This window comes from Anser anser, assembly GCF_964211835.1.
Source record: "Anser anser genome assembly, chromosome: 9".
NCBI classification, from domain to species: domain Eukaryota; kingdom Metazoa; phylum Chordata; class Aves; order Anseriformes; family Anatidae; genus Anser; species Anser anser.
Window position 1 is genome coordinate 17,742,293 of NC_139729.1, and position 15,851 is coordinate 17,758,143.

The following is a 15,851-nucleotide window of genomic DNA, read 5'->3' on the forward strand; positions in this document are numbered from 1 at the left end:
GGTCAGTAAAAGCAGGGTGTAGCCTCTCTTGTGACATATCTCTAGCATCCTTGCTTCACCCAGCAGTGAAAAAGGCTCACTCTGGAATTAAGCATGTTAAAGAACCGCACAGTGAAATTTTGAATGTGAAAGAGAAAGATGAAGGATATGAAGCATAATTGCAGGTGGAGGTTGGGAGAAAGTAAATACCATTCGACTTGAAAAAATAATTTCACACACTAGCAAACAAAAATGAAATTTATAAGGAGTTTATTGGATTGGTAAAATGTAATAAAAAAGCATTTGTGATACTTCTTCTGCAAAGAAAAAAGGCATCTGGCGATTTTGCATATTTATTTTCCCTTACAAAACATTAGAAAAGCATAACTGATAAAATAAGGATAACAACTGAGAGAGCAGAGCAAAGAGGAAAATACATCTCAATATAATTGGATAATGCATAATAAAAATACAGAAAACACATGCTTAAAACAGCTTTCATTCTCTTACAGTAAAAAGTCATTTTACGTGTTGAATAAAAAATATACGCCGGTTGCTCTGAAAATTGCAGTTTAGAAGAGGTAACTAGCTGAGAACAAAATATATATATCTATATATATTTATAAATATAGAAAATGTGTATATGCTGTATCTGTCCTCAGAACAAACTGGAATAAATGGTTTTCAATTCATGCACACAAGTTACCAGAGAAAAAACTTCATATATAACCTAGCAGACCGATCCTGTAAGGTGCTGATTGCATTTCCTGAGTGCCCTCAAAGCCCTGTGGAAGTAGTCAGTGAAGGAGCCGAGTGGGCTGGTGGGTTCAGTGAGAAGGGAGGGGACTCAGCCTCTCACGGGAGGTGCATTCAGCAACTCGCAGGATTCGTGACAACTCCAATGACAGCAGGATCGGGCCCCTCACAGACTTGGGTGCTGCTTGTGCTCAGCAAGGGGTAACGCTCTGGTCCCCCCATGCTCTGACAGACAGGAGACCAGTCCCAAAAGCTCAAGTAATGTTACTTCGTTAGGATCTGAAGGCACGGAGTTTGCAGCAGAAGGCATCCCTTGTACAGGGAATGCCTCCTCGCACCCCTCTCTTGCCCAGATACCCAGGCTAGTGATTCACATTTAAAGGAAGATGCTTCCCATGCCACTGAGAGCCTCTGTCTGCTGCTGCAGAACCAGGAGAAGGGCGAGCAGCCACGCTCCCCTCCCAGCTGCACCAAAGGAAACAACACAAAACCCACTCTATCTCAAGGGCTAAACCAACAGCTACCAGAAAGCTGAAATACCATCTCAAACCTGGCCTAATCATCCACGACCCATTAATATCCACCCAGTAAACATCATCACCAGCGAACCCTAGAGCAGACAGGTCCTACAGCTGGCAGGGATAGGCCCAAGCATAGCAGCAACAGAGGGCAAATACATTCCTGGGGGCATGCCCTCCTTGCAGTTTGGAATAGCTAAGCAGATCTCCCAGCCCATGAGGCATTTAGCCAAGAGGAATCCTTCTGGAATGACCCACATGTGGTTCGGACCCCCTGGTGTCAACCCACAGGTAAAGCCAATGTTAGGGATTAGGCTCTGAAATGCAACACATCTCTGCTGTTGGTTCTGAGCAGGAAGGTGCCGTTACCGACACTGCACTATCGGTACTCTGCCTCTCATTTCACTAACTGGAAGGAAGGCACCTGGAGGCTGCCCTCCAGGCTCTCTGGCAGTCTAGAACACAAACCACGGTGTGGGAAATTATAGGACCCTTAAGAAAGTTGAATTTTCACCAAGGCATATCCTATCTAGCAAGGTCAAGAGAAAATCCAAGCATGAATTTGCTCTGCCCATACCTCGGACGATTCTCAGTCCCCACTCTTCCAGAGGGACAACGGGGGTCATGGCGGTGCAGTCCCAAGCATCAAAGAATCACAGAATCAGAACCTTCCCTTTGCAGCATTTCCAATAAAGCTTGCATTTCCTCTCCAACTGCAGCTGGAAAAGAGCTTCCTAAAACATCTTTTTGGGGATTCAAAGTGAAAGCACATCAGCCTTTTTAACACAGTAGTGCCAGTCAAACACCCAGCCTTTGGTTCACCTTTGAATTTTCTCCTCTAACGTTGTACAAAAAAGTGGATAATGGAGACCTTATAAAAGCCAATATTAAGCAAATAAAATCTCCAGATATGAATGACTCTGGAGCTCTGACAAGATTGAGATGTTGAAGGAGATACACCCTAGTACCTCCACTGCTGAACAGTTGTCTACCAGACAAGGTGGTGTAGTAAACAAGACAACAAGCTTTGCTCATCCCAATGGAGAACAAACAGATGCTCAAAATTAACCGCCTACTGCTTCTGTTCTGTATCACTCTCATGGTTCTCATCCCTGCTTGGCATTAGGGTTATTTCTCTGCTGCCCATGAACGACTACCACAGGTCTCTGAAAAGGCACATTGTGAAGAAAGTGGAATATATTTTTTTGTAAAGGCAACTCAGTTAATAACCTACTCCCCATCTTGCTGGTTGTGCTGCTTAGATGCTTGTCAGGTGCTTAGCTACTTGGCCACTGGGCACATTAGAAATACTACTTCTATATGGATAGATCAAAGAACTAGATCAGGCTCAAAGGACAAGGCAGAAAACATCCCTTTGCCCAAGTGGAATTGGCTTCCTACCCATGCAGAGCTGTCAGTAATGCACTGGCAGATGTGAAGCAGTGCCTCAGTTCTGTGCTTTCAGTCGGTACCATCTCAAATTGAAACAAACCACAACCTCTGGCTGTGCATTTCCGTAAAGCTGCTCATCTCACACAGCCCTGAATGAAACGTTAGCACAAAGGCAGCCTAATTGGAGCAGGATCCCCCTCCCCTTCCCTGCAAATCTTAATCACTGCACAGAAAACCCAGAGCTAATGGCAGAGAGAAAACACCTGTTTCTGGCAAAATACCTGCACTACAAAGACAGGATCAAGCCCCAGACTGGCTGCAGACTCAGCACAGGCAGCAGCTCTGGATATGGAGAGGATGAGGTGGGCCTTGGTTCATTAGGAGGATTTCCTCAGCCCTAGATCTGCACGGAACAGGCTACAGCGGTGTGGCAAGCCGGAGCAAACATCCGCCGAGGAGGTGCTGGGCTCTAGTTTAGGCAACATGCCAAAGGGTGGCTTTTTTCTCATTCTTGATTGAGCAGCTGCCACCAAGGAAGAATATAAAAGCAATGAGGAACTACAATGAATGCCCATCTCCCTTTCATTTTGAAATCCAAGCACTTTCCCAAATGAAGGCATTCCTCCCACATAGACTTCATATTTGGAAAACTTCCCCGTATCAGAACTGGAAAATATTCTGATTGCATTTTCTAGTCCTAAAATCTGGGTGTGCTTTCCTAAAGAGTTCCTAACTTTGTTTTAATTCAGTGCCCAAAACAAAATGGTTCCGGACCATATAAGGACCAGATCAAGCCTAGGACCCAGCTAGAAATTGAATTAAAAAAAAAAAAAAAGACATCACTAAAGAACACTTGGTCCTGACTACCAGAAATGCTGAAAAAGCAAAGCTTCTGTACAACAAAATTAGCACAAAAAGCAGAAACTTAGCCACTAAAAAAAAAAAAAGAGCAATTATAACCTTTAGTCTTTGCCATGTTTATTATTTTCACCTCTCTGCTCCCAGATGAAATGGGGCTGCTCAGTTCTCTTTCCAATTCAAGCCGGCCTTGCTCGCTGGGCTGTCCCGCTGCTGGCACGGACCTGCGGAGACACGACTTCCTGCACCTCGGGGGAATGCTGAAGTGGGGCTATTTTTTAAACATCAAACTATTCCTGTTCAACATACACTCTGCTACCAAAAATAAAACAAGCATCCGAGTCTTTAAACAAGCGGACTGACCCTTTATAGTTTCACAACAATATTTTAAACCTGGGGTAGGCGGGATGGGAATGGGAATACATTTTCCTACTTAGGGCAAATAATGAGGAAACCTACATTTCTGGATACGAAATGCTGGGTATTAACAAATCGGAGGGCTGTTGCTGAGCCCGTTCTGCCAGCCAGCCCCTGTGAGAAAAAAACAGCAAGAAGGTTTTTTTTTTTTTTTCACTGATGAACTTAGAATGAAAAGAGGGGCAACACGCGGGAAGGGAAGAGGAAGCCAGGTACATGGCATGGAAATGACTTGCCTGGAGCAAGCACACAAGTAAGCAGAAAAACGGCAAATACAACCTGTCTCCTTATTCCCTTTAGCCTTGTTCCCCCAAACTAGTCTGGGAACAAACGGTGGGAAGAGGAGGGGGGAGCAGCAGTCAGAGCAGGGCAGATGCTCCAGTTTAAAGCGTATCTTCCCGAAGAGGAACCGAGGCTGGGGGCAGGGGAGATGGCTATTATTAATGTCCTTCCGTATATAGCAAAGCAGACATCCTGCATAATGGCAACACAATACATCAATAATAGCCCAAGAATAGCTTCCTACCGTTTTTTTCCCCTGACAGTTAGAAACATAAAGAGAAAAATCAAGCTGCTGAGATAAATAGCTGAGTCTCCACCCCCACCTCAAATTGCCTTGGCATATTTTAAGAGATAAATGGTTCTATGAGAAATTTAAATAGCTTTCTCTTTTCTTTTTTGGCAGCTGCAAGAACTGGGTCAGGTGTAGAAATTATTAATTTTGAAGCCTGAAAAACCCATGTTTGAAAGTAAGTTTTTTTTTCCCTTTAAAGCATCAACTTTCTTAGAAGTAGAGTTAGAAAAAATTAAAAAATAATTGTGCTTTCTTTTTTTTTTATAAGTCATACCAAAAATAATTAAATAACAGTGCAAGCTGCAGAAAAGGGATGATTTGCATAACGCTTTAATGGACATTAAATGTATCCATAGTGGGTTGCTAACATTTTTTGCACAGAATAACAGTGTTTGCACAATGGCTTTTGTTCCTCTTGATCAAACATAGCGCTGGGAATATGGCTTGAAGGAAAAGACTGGGGGACACCCCTCTCAAGTTCTACCCTGACTCGAGAACACATTTTAAAAGAGAGAAGAGACAACCGTGGGAGCGACCAGCACCAAGGACTTTCGCAAGGAGCTCATTTCCTCATTGCCAGGCCTCAGGACTGACATGCCAGGGAGCTGACCTGCTTGAGGCCTGCTTGCTGGTGCTCAGTGCTGGTCAACCTGGTGCTGAGCTGTGGGTAAATCGCTGCCTTCCACTTCCACTCAGGTTACTGTTGTTTTACATCGGTATCAGCATTTGTAGCTCAGCTACTCTGAATGCTGCCAAAAGCCATCTCCCTCCTTGTGTCATATCTGGAAGGATCTCTTTGCAACCATAAGATCCTGAATCTTACAAAAAAGAAAGGCGAAATCCTGTAGAAACAGCTTGGAGCAAAGAAAAGCTGATACATAAACCCCCTTGCAGGATAGTACACTAGTTAAGACCTGTAAAAGGTTCAAATTTCCAGTCCTACAAAGACTCTGAGATCTCGAAAGATACACAGCTGGCGCACAGCCCGCTCCCTTTGCTACATGCCTGGTAAAAATCTCTTCTGTGTCCCAAAGCAGGCAGATATGTGAGGAGGAGCATGCCTCATTGCTGGATCTCCGCAGGGCTCGCCGCTTGTGCTGTTCTTCCCTTAGTGACCAATCAAAAATTTAAAAGGTGACAAAGACACATGTAAATAGAACTGCAATGCCTAGAAAGTCAGAGCACAGATAGGATCAGAAGACAGACTGTAATTACAGGCCCTGCTACTTATTACATAGGCCAGTTGTGTTACATGAGCTTTCTGTGGAAACTTCCTGTGTAATTAATAAAGGAGAAACAAAATACTTTTGCAATCACTTTTCTAGATTTCACTGTGGGGGTCCAATCCTGCCATCCTGGATTAGCTCTAATCATAGTCAATCTTTCTCTGCATAAACTGAAGGCATCTGTTCTGTAAGACGTGAAAAAAAAAAAGAAAAAAAAAACTTATTGCAAACCTACACCACGCAATCAAGAAGGAAAGGAAATCGATCCTGAAAACCCCCACCCAGATTGTAATCTGACAATGTTTTCAAGACATCTGGCAAAAAAGGAGAAGAAAGAAGAATGTTATGAAATATTTAAAACCCTACTTCCGTCAGGAATACATGAGAGGGGAAAGGTGAATTTGAAAAGGCTGCATTATTTTTAAGCCAAAAATGAAAGCACCACTGTTTGCATAGGAGCATGAGATGCCCTTGGCCCAAGCCAGAGCTGTCCTGAGAAAAAGCACCAGGCACTGATTTAACAGGGGCTGGCATGACAAAGTCCAGGCTGCAGATGAACAGGGCCAAAGAAGCTGTCCTGCACACCATGGTATGCACCACGGGACTTCAAGGATAAGGCAAATGAGAGTGTTGATAATACAGTAAAATATCTGAGTGTACACAGCCCATCACTGATCCTCATCTAAAGCTTCAGTCAGATTTTCAACAGAGATGGGAAACAGATGCAAGGAAGGATTTCTCCTAAAAACATTTCTCTTACTACTGAGATTCTTACTAAAGACCCAAACTGCCCTGTGAGATCTGAGATGCACTGAGTGGCACTTTGCTTTGTTCCTGCATCCAGGATCTTGCCCTCTCCACCTGCAAATCCCCACCAGCATGAAGAATTCCTCCAGAAAGATCTTAGCCAAGCCTGACCGCTGGGCTAACCGGCCAGGCTGAGTAACCTGCACCACCAAAAGCAGGTTGAGGCTGTACATCAGGAGGGGAGCAATGAGGCAGACAGATGTGCAGGAGTTAGGATGCTCAGCAGCGCCTTTGCCTTGGTTACATCCACCTGCCTGCAGTACAGTTCCAGTGGAAACCATAAAAGACTTCAGGACAAGTGCTGGGCATACAAATGGGATCAAAACGGTCCTGATAAGCTGAAACAAAAGACACTTTGGAACAAAACTGGCACGGCCACAATCCCCACAACGCTTGTATAAGACAGCAAGAAAGAACGCCTAGAACGTATTTATCAAAAGCCATTTTATGCAGATTTTTCCTTCTGAATATTTAAGATGTGGTGAATATTAAACTTCAGAGATTCTTAATACGTTCCAAAGCCCCATGGACCTTTGAAATGCTAGCTCATCAATATGCAACATCTAATCTTGTCAAAAAAAAAAAAAAAGAAGGGAAAAAGAAAAGCTATTTATCCTTTGCTCATAGAGGTTACAGAAAGAATCCCAAGAAAAAAAAAAAAAAGAAAAACAACCAAAAAATCAAACTTCCAGCATCTTATGCAATAGGTTAAATTTGCACTGGTTGGGAAAGTTTCACTTTCTGCAAGGAAAAGGGAAAGTGCCTGTATGTGCGTTGCTGCTGGAAGCTTCTTCTAAAGTGTGAGGCTGAAACTGTGTAGCTGGATTACAGTAAGTAGTTTATTAAGAAACCAAGGCTTGTGGCTTTGCATCCTGTTTCAGTCAAATGTAGTCTCAGGATCCCCCCTCCACAGGCCAGCAGACAGTGCGCCACCTAAAAATCCATTCTTGTCCAAAACACTGTGGTTAAAATGGCTTTGCTTGTTTATAAAGTTTAGTGTTTCGTATCGCTTGCATCTGACCTTCAGCAGAAAGAAAAGCTCAGTTAAATTGTGCAAATATGTACCAAATGGGAGCAAGGGAAAGCGGCCAAAAATGCTGCATGAGCTTTTGCAGGGCTGCAGCCTTTTAGGAGCACCAGTGAGATGAACTGGATGAGAGGCCAAATTGATTTAGGCTGCAGGCAGGGGCTTTAAAACACCATGACATCCAAATTCACAAAGAAAATGTTCTGTTACTGCAACCCCAAATTTCCTGCACATGAAAACACTGTTTTCTTTCATCTTTGGGAGATGCTCATTCTGTAATCCGACATTTAAAAATGAACAAACAAACAGGAGTCAGCTGACAAAGGATTCTTGCTGGTGAATGGAAGTAGGTCACCGAGTGTTCTGCCTTTACAGCCTGGCTTAATATTAGTGTCGTACACAAAACAGTAACAAAACTGTGCTGGAGACAGGGAAAGGACTCTAATTTTGTCTTTTCTATGAAAATTAGCATTAACATTCTGCATTAATGTGCAATGCCTCCCCAGTACCCGATATCTGGATAATTAAAAAACAAAAACACAAAGCAAACCACGTACTAAATTAAACAACAACAAAAAACCCTTACTGGTCAGCCTGCATTTAAAGACATCTAAGTATGAGTAATCGAGCAGAGAGGAATTTTCCTGAAGGAACATAAAAGAAAATGAAAGCTCCACATACAAGACCAAATAAAATCTTCTGTCTCTCACGAATGCAAATGTTGGCTGCCCTTTTACACAAACATATTAAAGGAATAAAACTGGAGGAAAAGAAATAAAAGAGGGAAAACTAATAAATTCATTTTTGGAGAAAAAAGATTTAAAAACAAACTATCCTTCAAACAAATTTCTTCATGATAAGTCCCTGCAATCATGTGGTTCTAAATTACATGGTTAAATATGACTGAAAAAGTAAGGCACAATTTCACAATCATTTTAAAAGCAATAATTATAATCATTTTCTTTGATATCCATATGGCAGGCCACTGATACTATGGATGCGCAAAACTACTTGATTAAAGATCTGGAAAAGTTTTTCCGACTACTAGCTAAGCCTTGCAATACCTCTGTGAAGTAAGTAACATACCATCTTCACTACAAGGACGAGAGCATGTTGAGCAAATGGAAAAAGAGGGTAAGATTGCCACTTGTGGACAAAAGGGAGGGCAGAGACAAAACAGTAGAGCCTCCAAGCACCATGTTCCCAGTGAGGGATGTTAACCCCTGGAAATGTAAAGGTAATGACACCCCTGGGGCTTTTGTTTCCTTCCTCATTTTATGAAAGATCTACGCGTGATGAGAAATGTAGACAAACAGCAAAACAGGAAAAAAAAAAAAAAAGAGTTTGGACTAAGAGCTCTTGATATCAGCGATCAGCCCATGGGATAGTTGCCTATACACGTAACACGAAGCCAAAAAGAGACCAGGAACACACAGCCAGGAACAAAGTCCAGGGGGTATAAGTAGCAGTGCTTAATATTTCAGCCTAAACATTTCTTAGTTGTAGCCCCACAACCACCTTACGTGTGCACGTGAGTCCGTATGCCAGAGTGGTCTGCAGGTGTTTGAGCTTAGTGTTTGCAAATCACAGCAGAGAACCTGCAAGCTGAAATGAGAGCTGTTCCCCAAAGGCCATCAGGAAACCTACTGAGCTTATGGCTTTCTCTTGGGTTTTTATATGTCAGGAGAACTTTATAATTCCACAAGTGTTAAGTCTTCTCTCTCTCGCAGCACTCGGAAGCACCAAATGCCAGACAGGCAATTGACTGTTGCAAACTCAAACTTGAAATGTTGAGGAAGACAGGTAATATTTCAAGAAACGTTTAAGGAGAAATGCCATTCCCAAGCCCAGAATGGTGAGGAAGTTCAATCGTACCTCTTGATCTTCATGGCAGCTGCAATAATGTGCTTATATTTTTCACTAATTTTAAGAAAAAAAATGCAATTGCCACATAAAAAGTCACAGGCACTCTCCATAGCCAGGCAGTCCATGGCTTTAAGAAAAACAAACCCAACAGAAGTAACGCTGTTATTTTAAGAAGAGTCACATTATTTGGATTGTTCTGGCAAAGGAAACAGTGACTTCAAAGTTAGTAAAGCTAGTCAAAAATAGGGGGGTAAAATACCTTGTGAAAAGTTTCAAAGCTTTTCTTCTTAAAATTTTATTTTACCAGGCCTAATACTGAATCATTTTCCAAGAACACGTGCTTTAAAAAAATAAAAAAGGGAATTTTTATCCAAAAAAGTTTTCAAAACCATTACAGAAACTTTAATTTACCAGCAGAAGAAACCCAAGAACTACAAAAAATGAGGGAGACATGGGTTTTTGAGAAATGAAAATATTTGTTAACAACTCTGAAATCTATTTAGATAAAAATTCAATATGGTTTTAATTATAACAGCAAGAAAAACTGTTGTGGATAACACTGAAAAGAGAGTATCTCATTTAAAAAACGGCACTTCTGACATCACATAATTTAGTGTAAAAATTGTGACCAGCTCTAACTGGAAATAGTGTTCTTGCTCACAGCTCTCTTAATTTGTACATTACTAACCTCCAGATAGTTCTAAGTAGTTCCTGCTATCCTTTGGCAACAAACCCTCAATTACCATCACTAGTGTTTTCTCTTGGGAATTTCACCACAGAGAGATTCTTCAGCACATCCCTCTGCTAGCCCTGACTTACAGTATTGAAAGTTATATCAAATGTAGTCAGCACAACTCTGGGAACAAATAGCAAATCAACGTGACGAACCGACTGCTGGAAACAGGTATCAATAAAAAAAAAACAGTTAAAAACTCAAATCCTTTCTCAGCCAAGGCATCAGGTGTCTAACACGGTTACTGAAGGAAGGTGAAGACACAGAATTTCCCTCAAAGACTGTCTCTGGGGGTCCTGTTAGCCCACATTTGCCGGACTGTCTCAAAATCAAAAGGATCAATACCATAAAACCAGCATTTATCAGCCCTAAGCTAGGCTTGGCTCACCACGGCCTAGCAGGAAGGAGCAGATTCAAAGAGATTTCAGTATGATTTGTTGCGTACTCTCTTCAGCTGCCACCAATTCTCTAAAAGACACCTTTTCCTCATTCTTCTCAGGCACATTTTGCTGGTAGGCAGAAAGTCAACTTGAGGCCTGTGTCTCAGGGAAGCCTTGCTCCTGCCGTCAGGCTGAACACTATTATGTAGAGTTCACTCTGATAAACACTTTGCTACTCCCACACCTCTATGATGAAGTCATTACCCAAGTGTTTTGCCGCTGTGATAAAAATCTAAACTAAAATATTAAAAAAAAAATTAAAGGTGCATTATCTGATATGCTAAAGCAATGGTGTTGCTTTCTGTTTTTAAAAGCAACGTTCAGGCAATGATTAAGGTAAGTGACAAAAAAACCCATCACATTCATAAAATACTAGTGTTAACCTTGGGGATATGCTTAAGGATTGGGCTGTAACCAAGGCAACCCAATCTTTCGGAGAAAGTTTAAGTAGTCACTTAAAGCCATGGTTCAAAGATACAGTAAATCTGGCTGGAGGGCTACTTACGACATAGGGAAAGTGCCACAGCCACCTGACACGAAGCACTGATCTTGTAATAACTCACCCCCCCATTCTCCACGTGTTGCATTGGGTCATCTCCTGTTTGCCCTCCTCCAGCCAGCATGAGGGCGACGCAGGAGCTGCATCGTGTGTTCAAGCTCATTTGACAGAAATTTGTGCCCACATCCTACCCAACTTGAATCTGCCTGACTGGGCGATACAGAATCAGTCTGGTATCAATGACTGTACACCCATGGCTTATGTCATACCATGCAATGGCTTTAAGCCTATGCTTAAACAAACCCCGTGGGCTTAAGCATTTTGCTAAATTAGAACCTGATCCTGGCCCCTCTTGGGCGCTATCTGGCCACACAAATCATGGGATCAGGCCCTACTCGCCAACAAATGCTCAAAAAGCCAAAGCAGCACAAGCAAAACCTCTGTAGACTCAAACAGAGATGTGTGATCTTCCAAATCTTTCTGAAAGGAACAGTTTTGACATTACCACAGGCACAAACGAAGTGATTTTTATCATGGCTAAGAAGTGCACCTTAAAAAAGCAAGGCCTCTTTGGCAAAATAAAGTCCTTCTTTGGAACAGATAAGTCAGGTTATATTACAAATATGTGATAAATATTGTGATGTAGCAATATCCCAGGGGTTCTTAATCACAGTTCAAGTAAGATAAGTCCACCAACATTTCCTAATTAAACCCTGATGCATCAGAGGGGAGATTTCCATGCACAGGTGGGTGATGAGACCCTCAGTACATATATGTACATATATGTATACATACATATATGCACTACCTTTCAAATATATTTATAGCAATTTTAGAAGCCAAAAGAACATGCATTAGAGAAAATGAAGATGAGCTTTTTGGACACTCACTCCTTCCGACAGGCAGATGGCTTTGGTGTTTCAGAAGTAAAAACAAAAGCACGACAGTACCTTTGCCCAGATATATCAGGTAGAGAAATTAGCCACAGTACCTCATATAACACTGCCCAATCTTTGTCAACTGCTTTCCATCCGTGGGGTATTTTATGTGTGAAAAGTTTGGCTCTCACCTCCCTGCACACCAGCCCAACTCACCACAGCACCCTAATAACACAGAGATTCAGATCTAGACCTCCTGGCTGGCCCTTGGCTTTGAAATGGGCTGGAATCCCAAACCTACATACCAGCAAACTTTTCTGGAAAAAGAAAACAGAACTCCAAAATCGGTAGTTTGGGCCAATCCATGATTAGTTTAATTCCCATAGCATCCCTGGGAAGTTGTAAAGAAACCTCGTGCAGAAGATGAGAAGCCGTATGACTTGCTCCAAGTCCAGCCTATGGCAGAGCCATAAAAGCCCAAGGGGCTCTGGACTTCAGTCCTCCTGAGTCGTGCCTGCCTGCAGACTGTGGCCAAATTAGCTCACTTCCATCAGTTACCCCACCGTTATTTACGAGAGTCTCATCAGCCACCTGATTTAACGCTAACAAGGAGGAAGTTCAGAGCTGTGTTTGCAGCCTGATGAATGGCTTCTTCTGTGCATGCCTGCAGAAATGTAAAATCCTCCATAGGGATACAACAAGTGTTAGCAATCCCAGCTCTGAACTCCGGCGTTTCTATGGGGTTAATTCAAACTGGATTTGCTCAATAGTTGCCAGGGTTTTTGACTGGTGGTGGTGGGGACTGCCTGTAAAGAAGCGAGCTCAGAAGTATCTTACGTGCCATGGTTCAGGGAGCAGGAGCCCAGATGGAATCTGGCAGAAGCCACAGTGCAAAAAAAGTCTGTTAACGTATAAGGCAGTAAAATTCTTGAAGGCCAGGGTAGAAATCTAGTATAAAAAGGCAAACTGCTTCAGCACAGTCACTACGGTGGAGAATGATTTCTATTGCTTAATGATGCCACCCTTCTACAAAGAAGGATTCATTTTGAGCTGTGAATTTTGGGAGTCTTCCCTGACACCAATGCAGCTTGCCAAAATACAGAAATACCTATCTGAAACCTCTGTTCCTTACACAGTTTGTATTTGAATTTACTGTATACAGCTAAAGCTATTACAGTTCACAGTGTTCTTCCATAAAGGTTAGTGCTAAACTGAAAGGAAATGCACCATTTGCCGGAGCTGCAGTGAGTATGTCATTTTTTTCTTCTTTGTTTCTTACCAGCCTAGCTCATCTAACTTTCCTTTTTTTCCAGCATTAGTAGGTATAATTATATCAGGCTTCTGTTATAGAGATTAAAGATGAAAGCACCGCATTCTCATTGCTTTTCAGTGGGTGCATGAAAAAAAATTTCTTGTAACACTGTTGAAAAGTGCCAGTTTGTCACTAATATGGTCAATCAGCCTGCAAATGTTTCAGTTCTGCTTCTTAATTTGTTAAGTGCAAATAAAGGTATTCTCTTTGATTACATCTGCAAATAAGATATTAATGTCAATTCAGTGATATGAAAATTACTCCCTCACTATGTAATTTGCACCTGAGTTATTAAGGGTTTCATGAACAAGAATATTATAGCTGCTCAGAGTGAGCTGCAAATTTATTATTTAATTAACAAAACAACAAAAAACACAAAAACTCCATCAACATGAGGGGAAAAAAAAAAGGTTATCTGTGCCCAGCTTTTTATTTACCTTGGCATATGTATTAACTCCGGACAGGAGATGAAAGTGCTGCTCCTGGCCCAGCACTCTTTTGCAATGACATTTTACCAGCGAGAAGTAATAAGTGGCTGGGATGAAAATGAAAGAAAAAAATGCTTGCTTTTTGGGTTGGCACAGAGAACAGTTTAACACCTTCTTTAACTTTTTTAAAGATAAAAATTGAACGACTGCATGTATTTAGAAAGGTCCTTTTGCCGTTGTTGAAATAAGATACCTTTTTTAATGAGAACTCCAGATTGTGCACGTTACCATCAGAGAAACATCTATCCCAAGGCCTGCTTCAATCCCTGTTACAGTTGAAGAAAAATCCTCCCCATCGCAATGAACAATGGAACAAGACTGCACTGCTTAAATATCTACCCAGAAACCAGCACTGACATTGGTCCCACTATAATGAGTGGCATAAGATGTTTTTGAGCATCGCTTTCTGCACTGCAGTTCTATGTAGTCTTTTTTTTTAACTACTGGGATTTTTAAAAAGTGTTTCCAGCCCCAGATTCTTAAAAGACCTTCTCAATGAACAAGATTGACTTATACCTCTAGTAAATCAAAAGCACATTGTGTGTGTGTGTGTGTGTGTGTGTGTAGTGTATTCAAGCTTATGTCTTTCTGTGATTGCTCATTTTGTGAATTGGAAGCATCACTACTGAATAAGTTTATGCAATAGCAAAATATAATTTCATAAGAAAGAAAAAAACCTATAGAACTGGAAGGGAATGGAGACAAGTAAGGGCCTAAGGCAAAAGATTCAGACAACAAATCTGTGTCCCAAATATACAAGGTCACATCTACACTCTTAGGCGCAGCATGGCTGAAGTTGTATTGTTTGTGATGTAATGAGAGGAGCACTGGTTCTACTCTCATACTGGTTTCATACCTTCTGTGACAGTGGAGCTACTTCTGCTGTGACCCAGATACTATTAAAGTCAAAGAGAAGCTCCCCTGTCTTCAGTGAGAGCTGATCAAGTTTTCAGAATGACTTAGGAAAAGGGTCTAGCTCAGCCACCTTTCACCAGTTCAGACCTCCTTCTACAGGCAGATAACTTAGGTGTTATCACCACTTGTCACCATCAACTGCAGAGACAGCTGGTGGTCTGACTTGCCATCATCCTGGAGAATCACGTCTAAATTAGGTGCCTATTGCAGGCAGTCTGAACATGGCCTGAAGAACTGCCCTCTTGTTCCAACGCCTTCCAGTTTTACCTTTTTTTTTTTTTTTTAAACAGAGTTTCAGACCCTAGGCTGGAAAGAAATCATGCAAAGCTTGTGCAATTCCCCCAGAAAGGCATCCTGGGGAGGGTCACAGTTGATACTCAGAGATCAGTGCTGGCCTTGGCAGTCAGAGCCTGGATCCGAGCCGAGTTGCAGGTCTTGCAAAGGATGTGCCCGTCCAGAGGGTAACAGCCCTGATTGTCCCCTTCAGACAGGAGGCCGCCACAGTCCTAGGAAACAAGCAAACAGCAAAAGCAAAGTAAATAAGAAATAAGAACAAGATTAAGCAAAGAATCTCTTAGTCAAAGAAGCTCTCTCCTCACTCTCCACCTTGTAACAGGATCCAGCCTGAGTCAGCGTAAAGCAGAAGCTGAGGTACGTGATGTCTTTCATGATTAAGCCATTTCCTGATAAGAGACAATGCTGCAGAGAAGATGGGTTCCCAAGCTCTCTGCTGAATTTAATCCAATTGAAAATAAAAGGAGATTACTCCCTTCACATTTCTGAGGAAGGAAAGGTCGTTGCATTGAAGAAAACATCAAACTTAAGCACATATTTAATAATGCAAAAAAAGATTAAAAAAAAAAAAAGGAAGCATCCCCAGGAAGGAAGTTCAGTACTAATATCTGACTACAGGTAATCTCCTTTGGAAGAGTTAATGCCACAAAGCTACAGCATCCTTTCCAGGGTGACAGCTAAGCAAACTCCCTGCCTGTCTCCCATGACCAGAACTGCCACCTGTGTTTGTATTGCTGTTGGTGCAAAAGGGTGTGCCTGAGAGGAGGATTTCGCTGAGACAGGAACAGTGGAAACCCCAAAAAAAGGCCCAAGCACTGTCCCAGAGAACTCTATCTATATATTTTCAGGCTGACTTAAGTATAGCTGCTAGG

At 42.0% G+C, this 15,851-nt stretch overlaps 1 protein-coding gene across 10 annotated transcripts in view; it reads right to left on the bottom strand.

Moving 5' to 3' along the window:
- Positions 1–232: 232 nt before the first annotated feature.
- LPP (LIM domain containing preferred translocation partner in lipoma) overlaps positions 233–15,851 on the bottom strand; it is a 387,509-nt gene continuing 371,890 nt past the window's right edge. For all 10 annotated transcript variants that reach the window (XM_083848027.1, XM_083848031.1, XM_083848023.1 and 7 more), the window contains one exon: positions 233–15,191. In XM_083848027.1, coding sequence (XP_083704153.1) covers positions 15,063–15,191 — 129 coding nt within the window. In that variant the 3' untranslated portion in view covers positions 233–15,062. The remainder of the gene's footprint in view (positions 15,192–15,851) is intronic.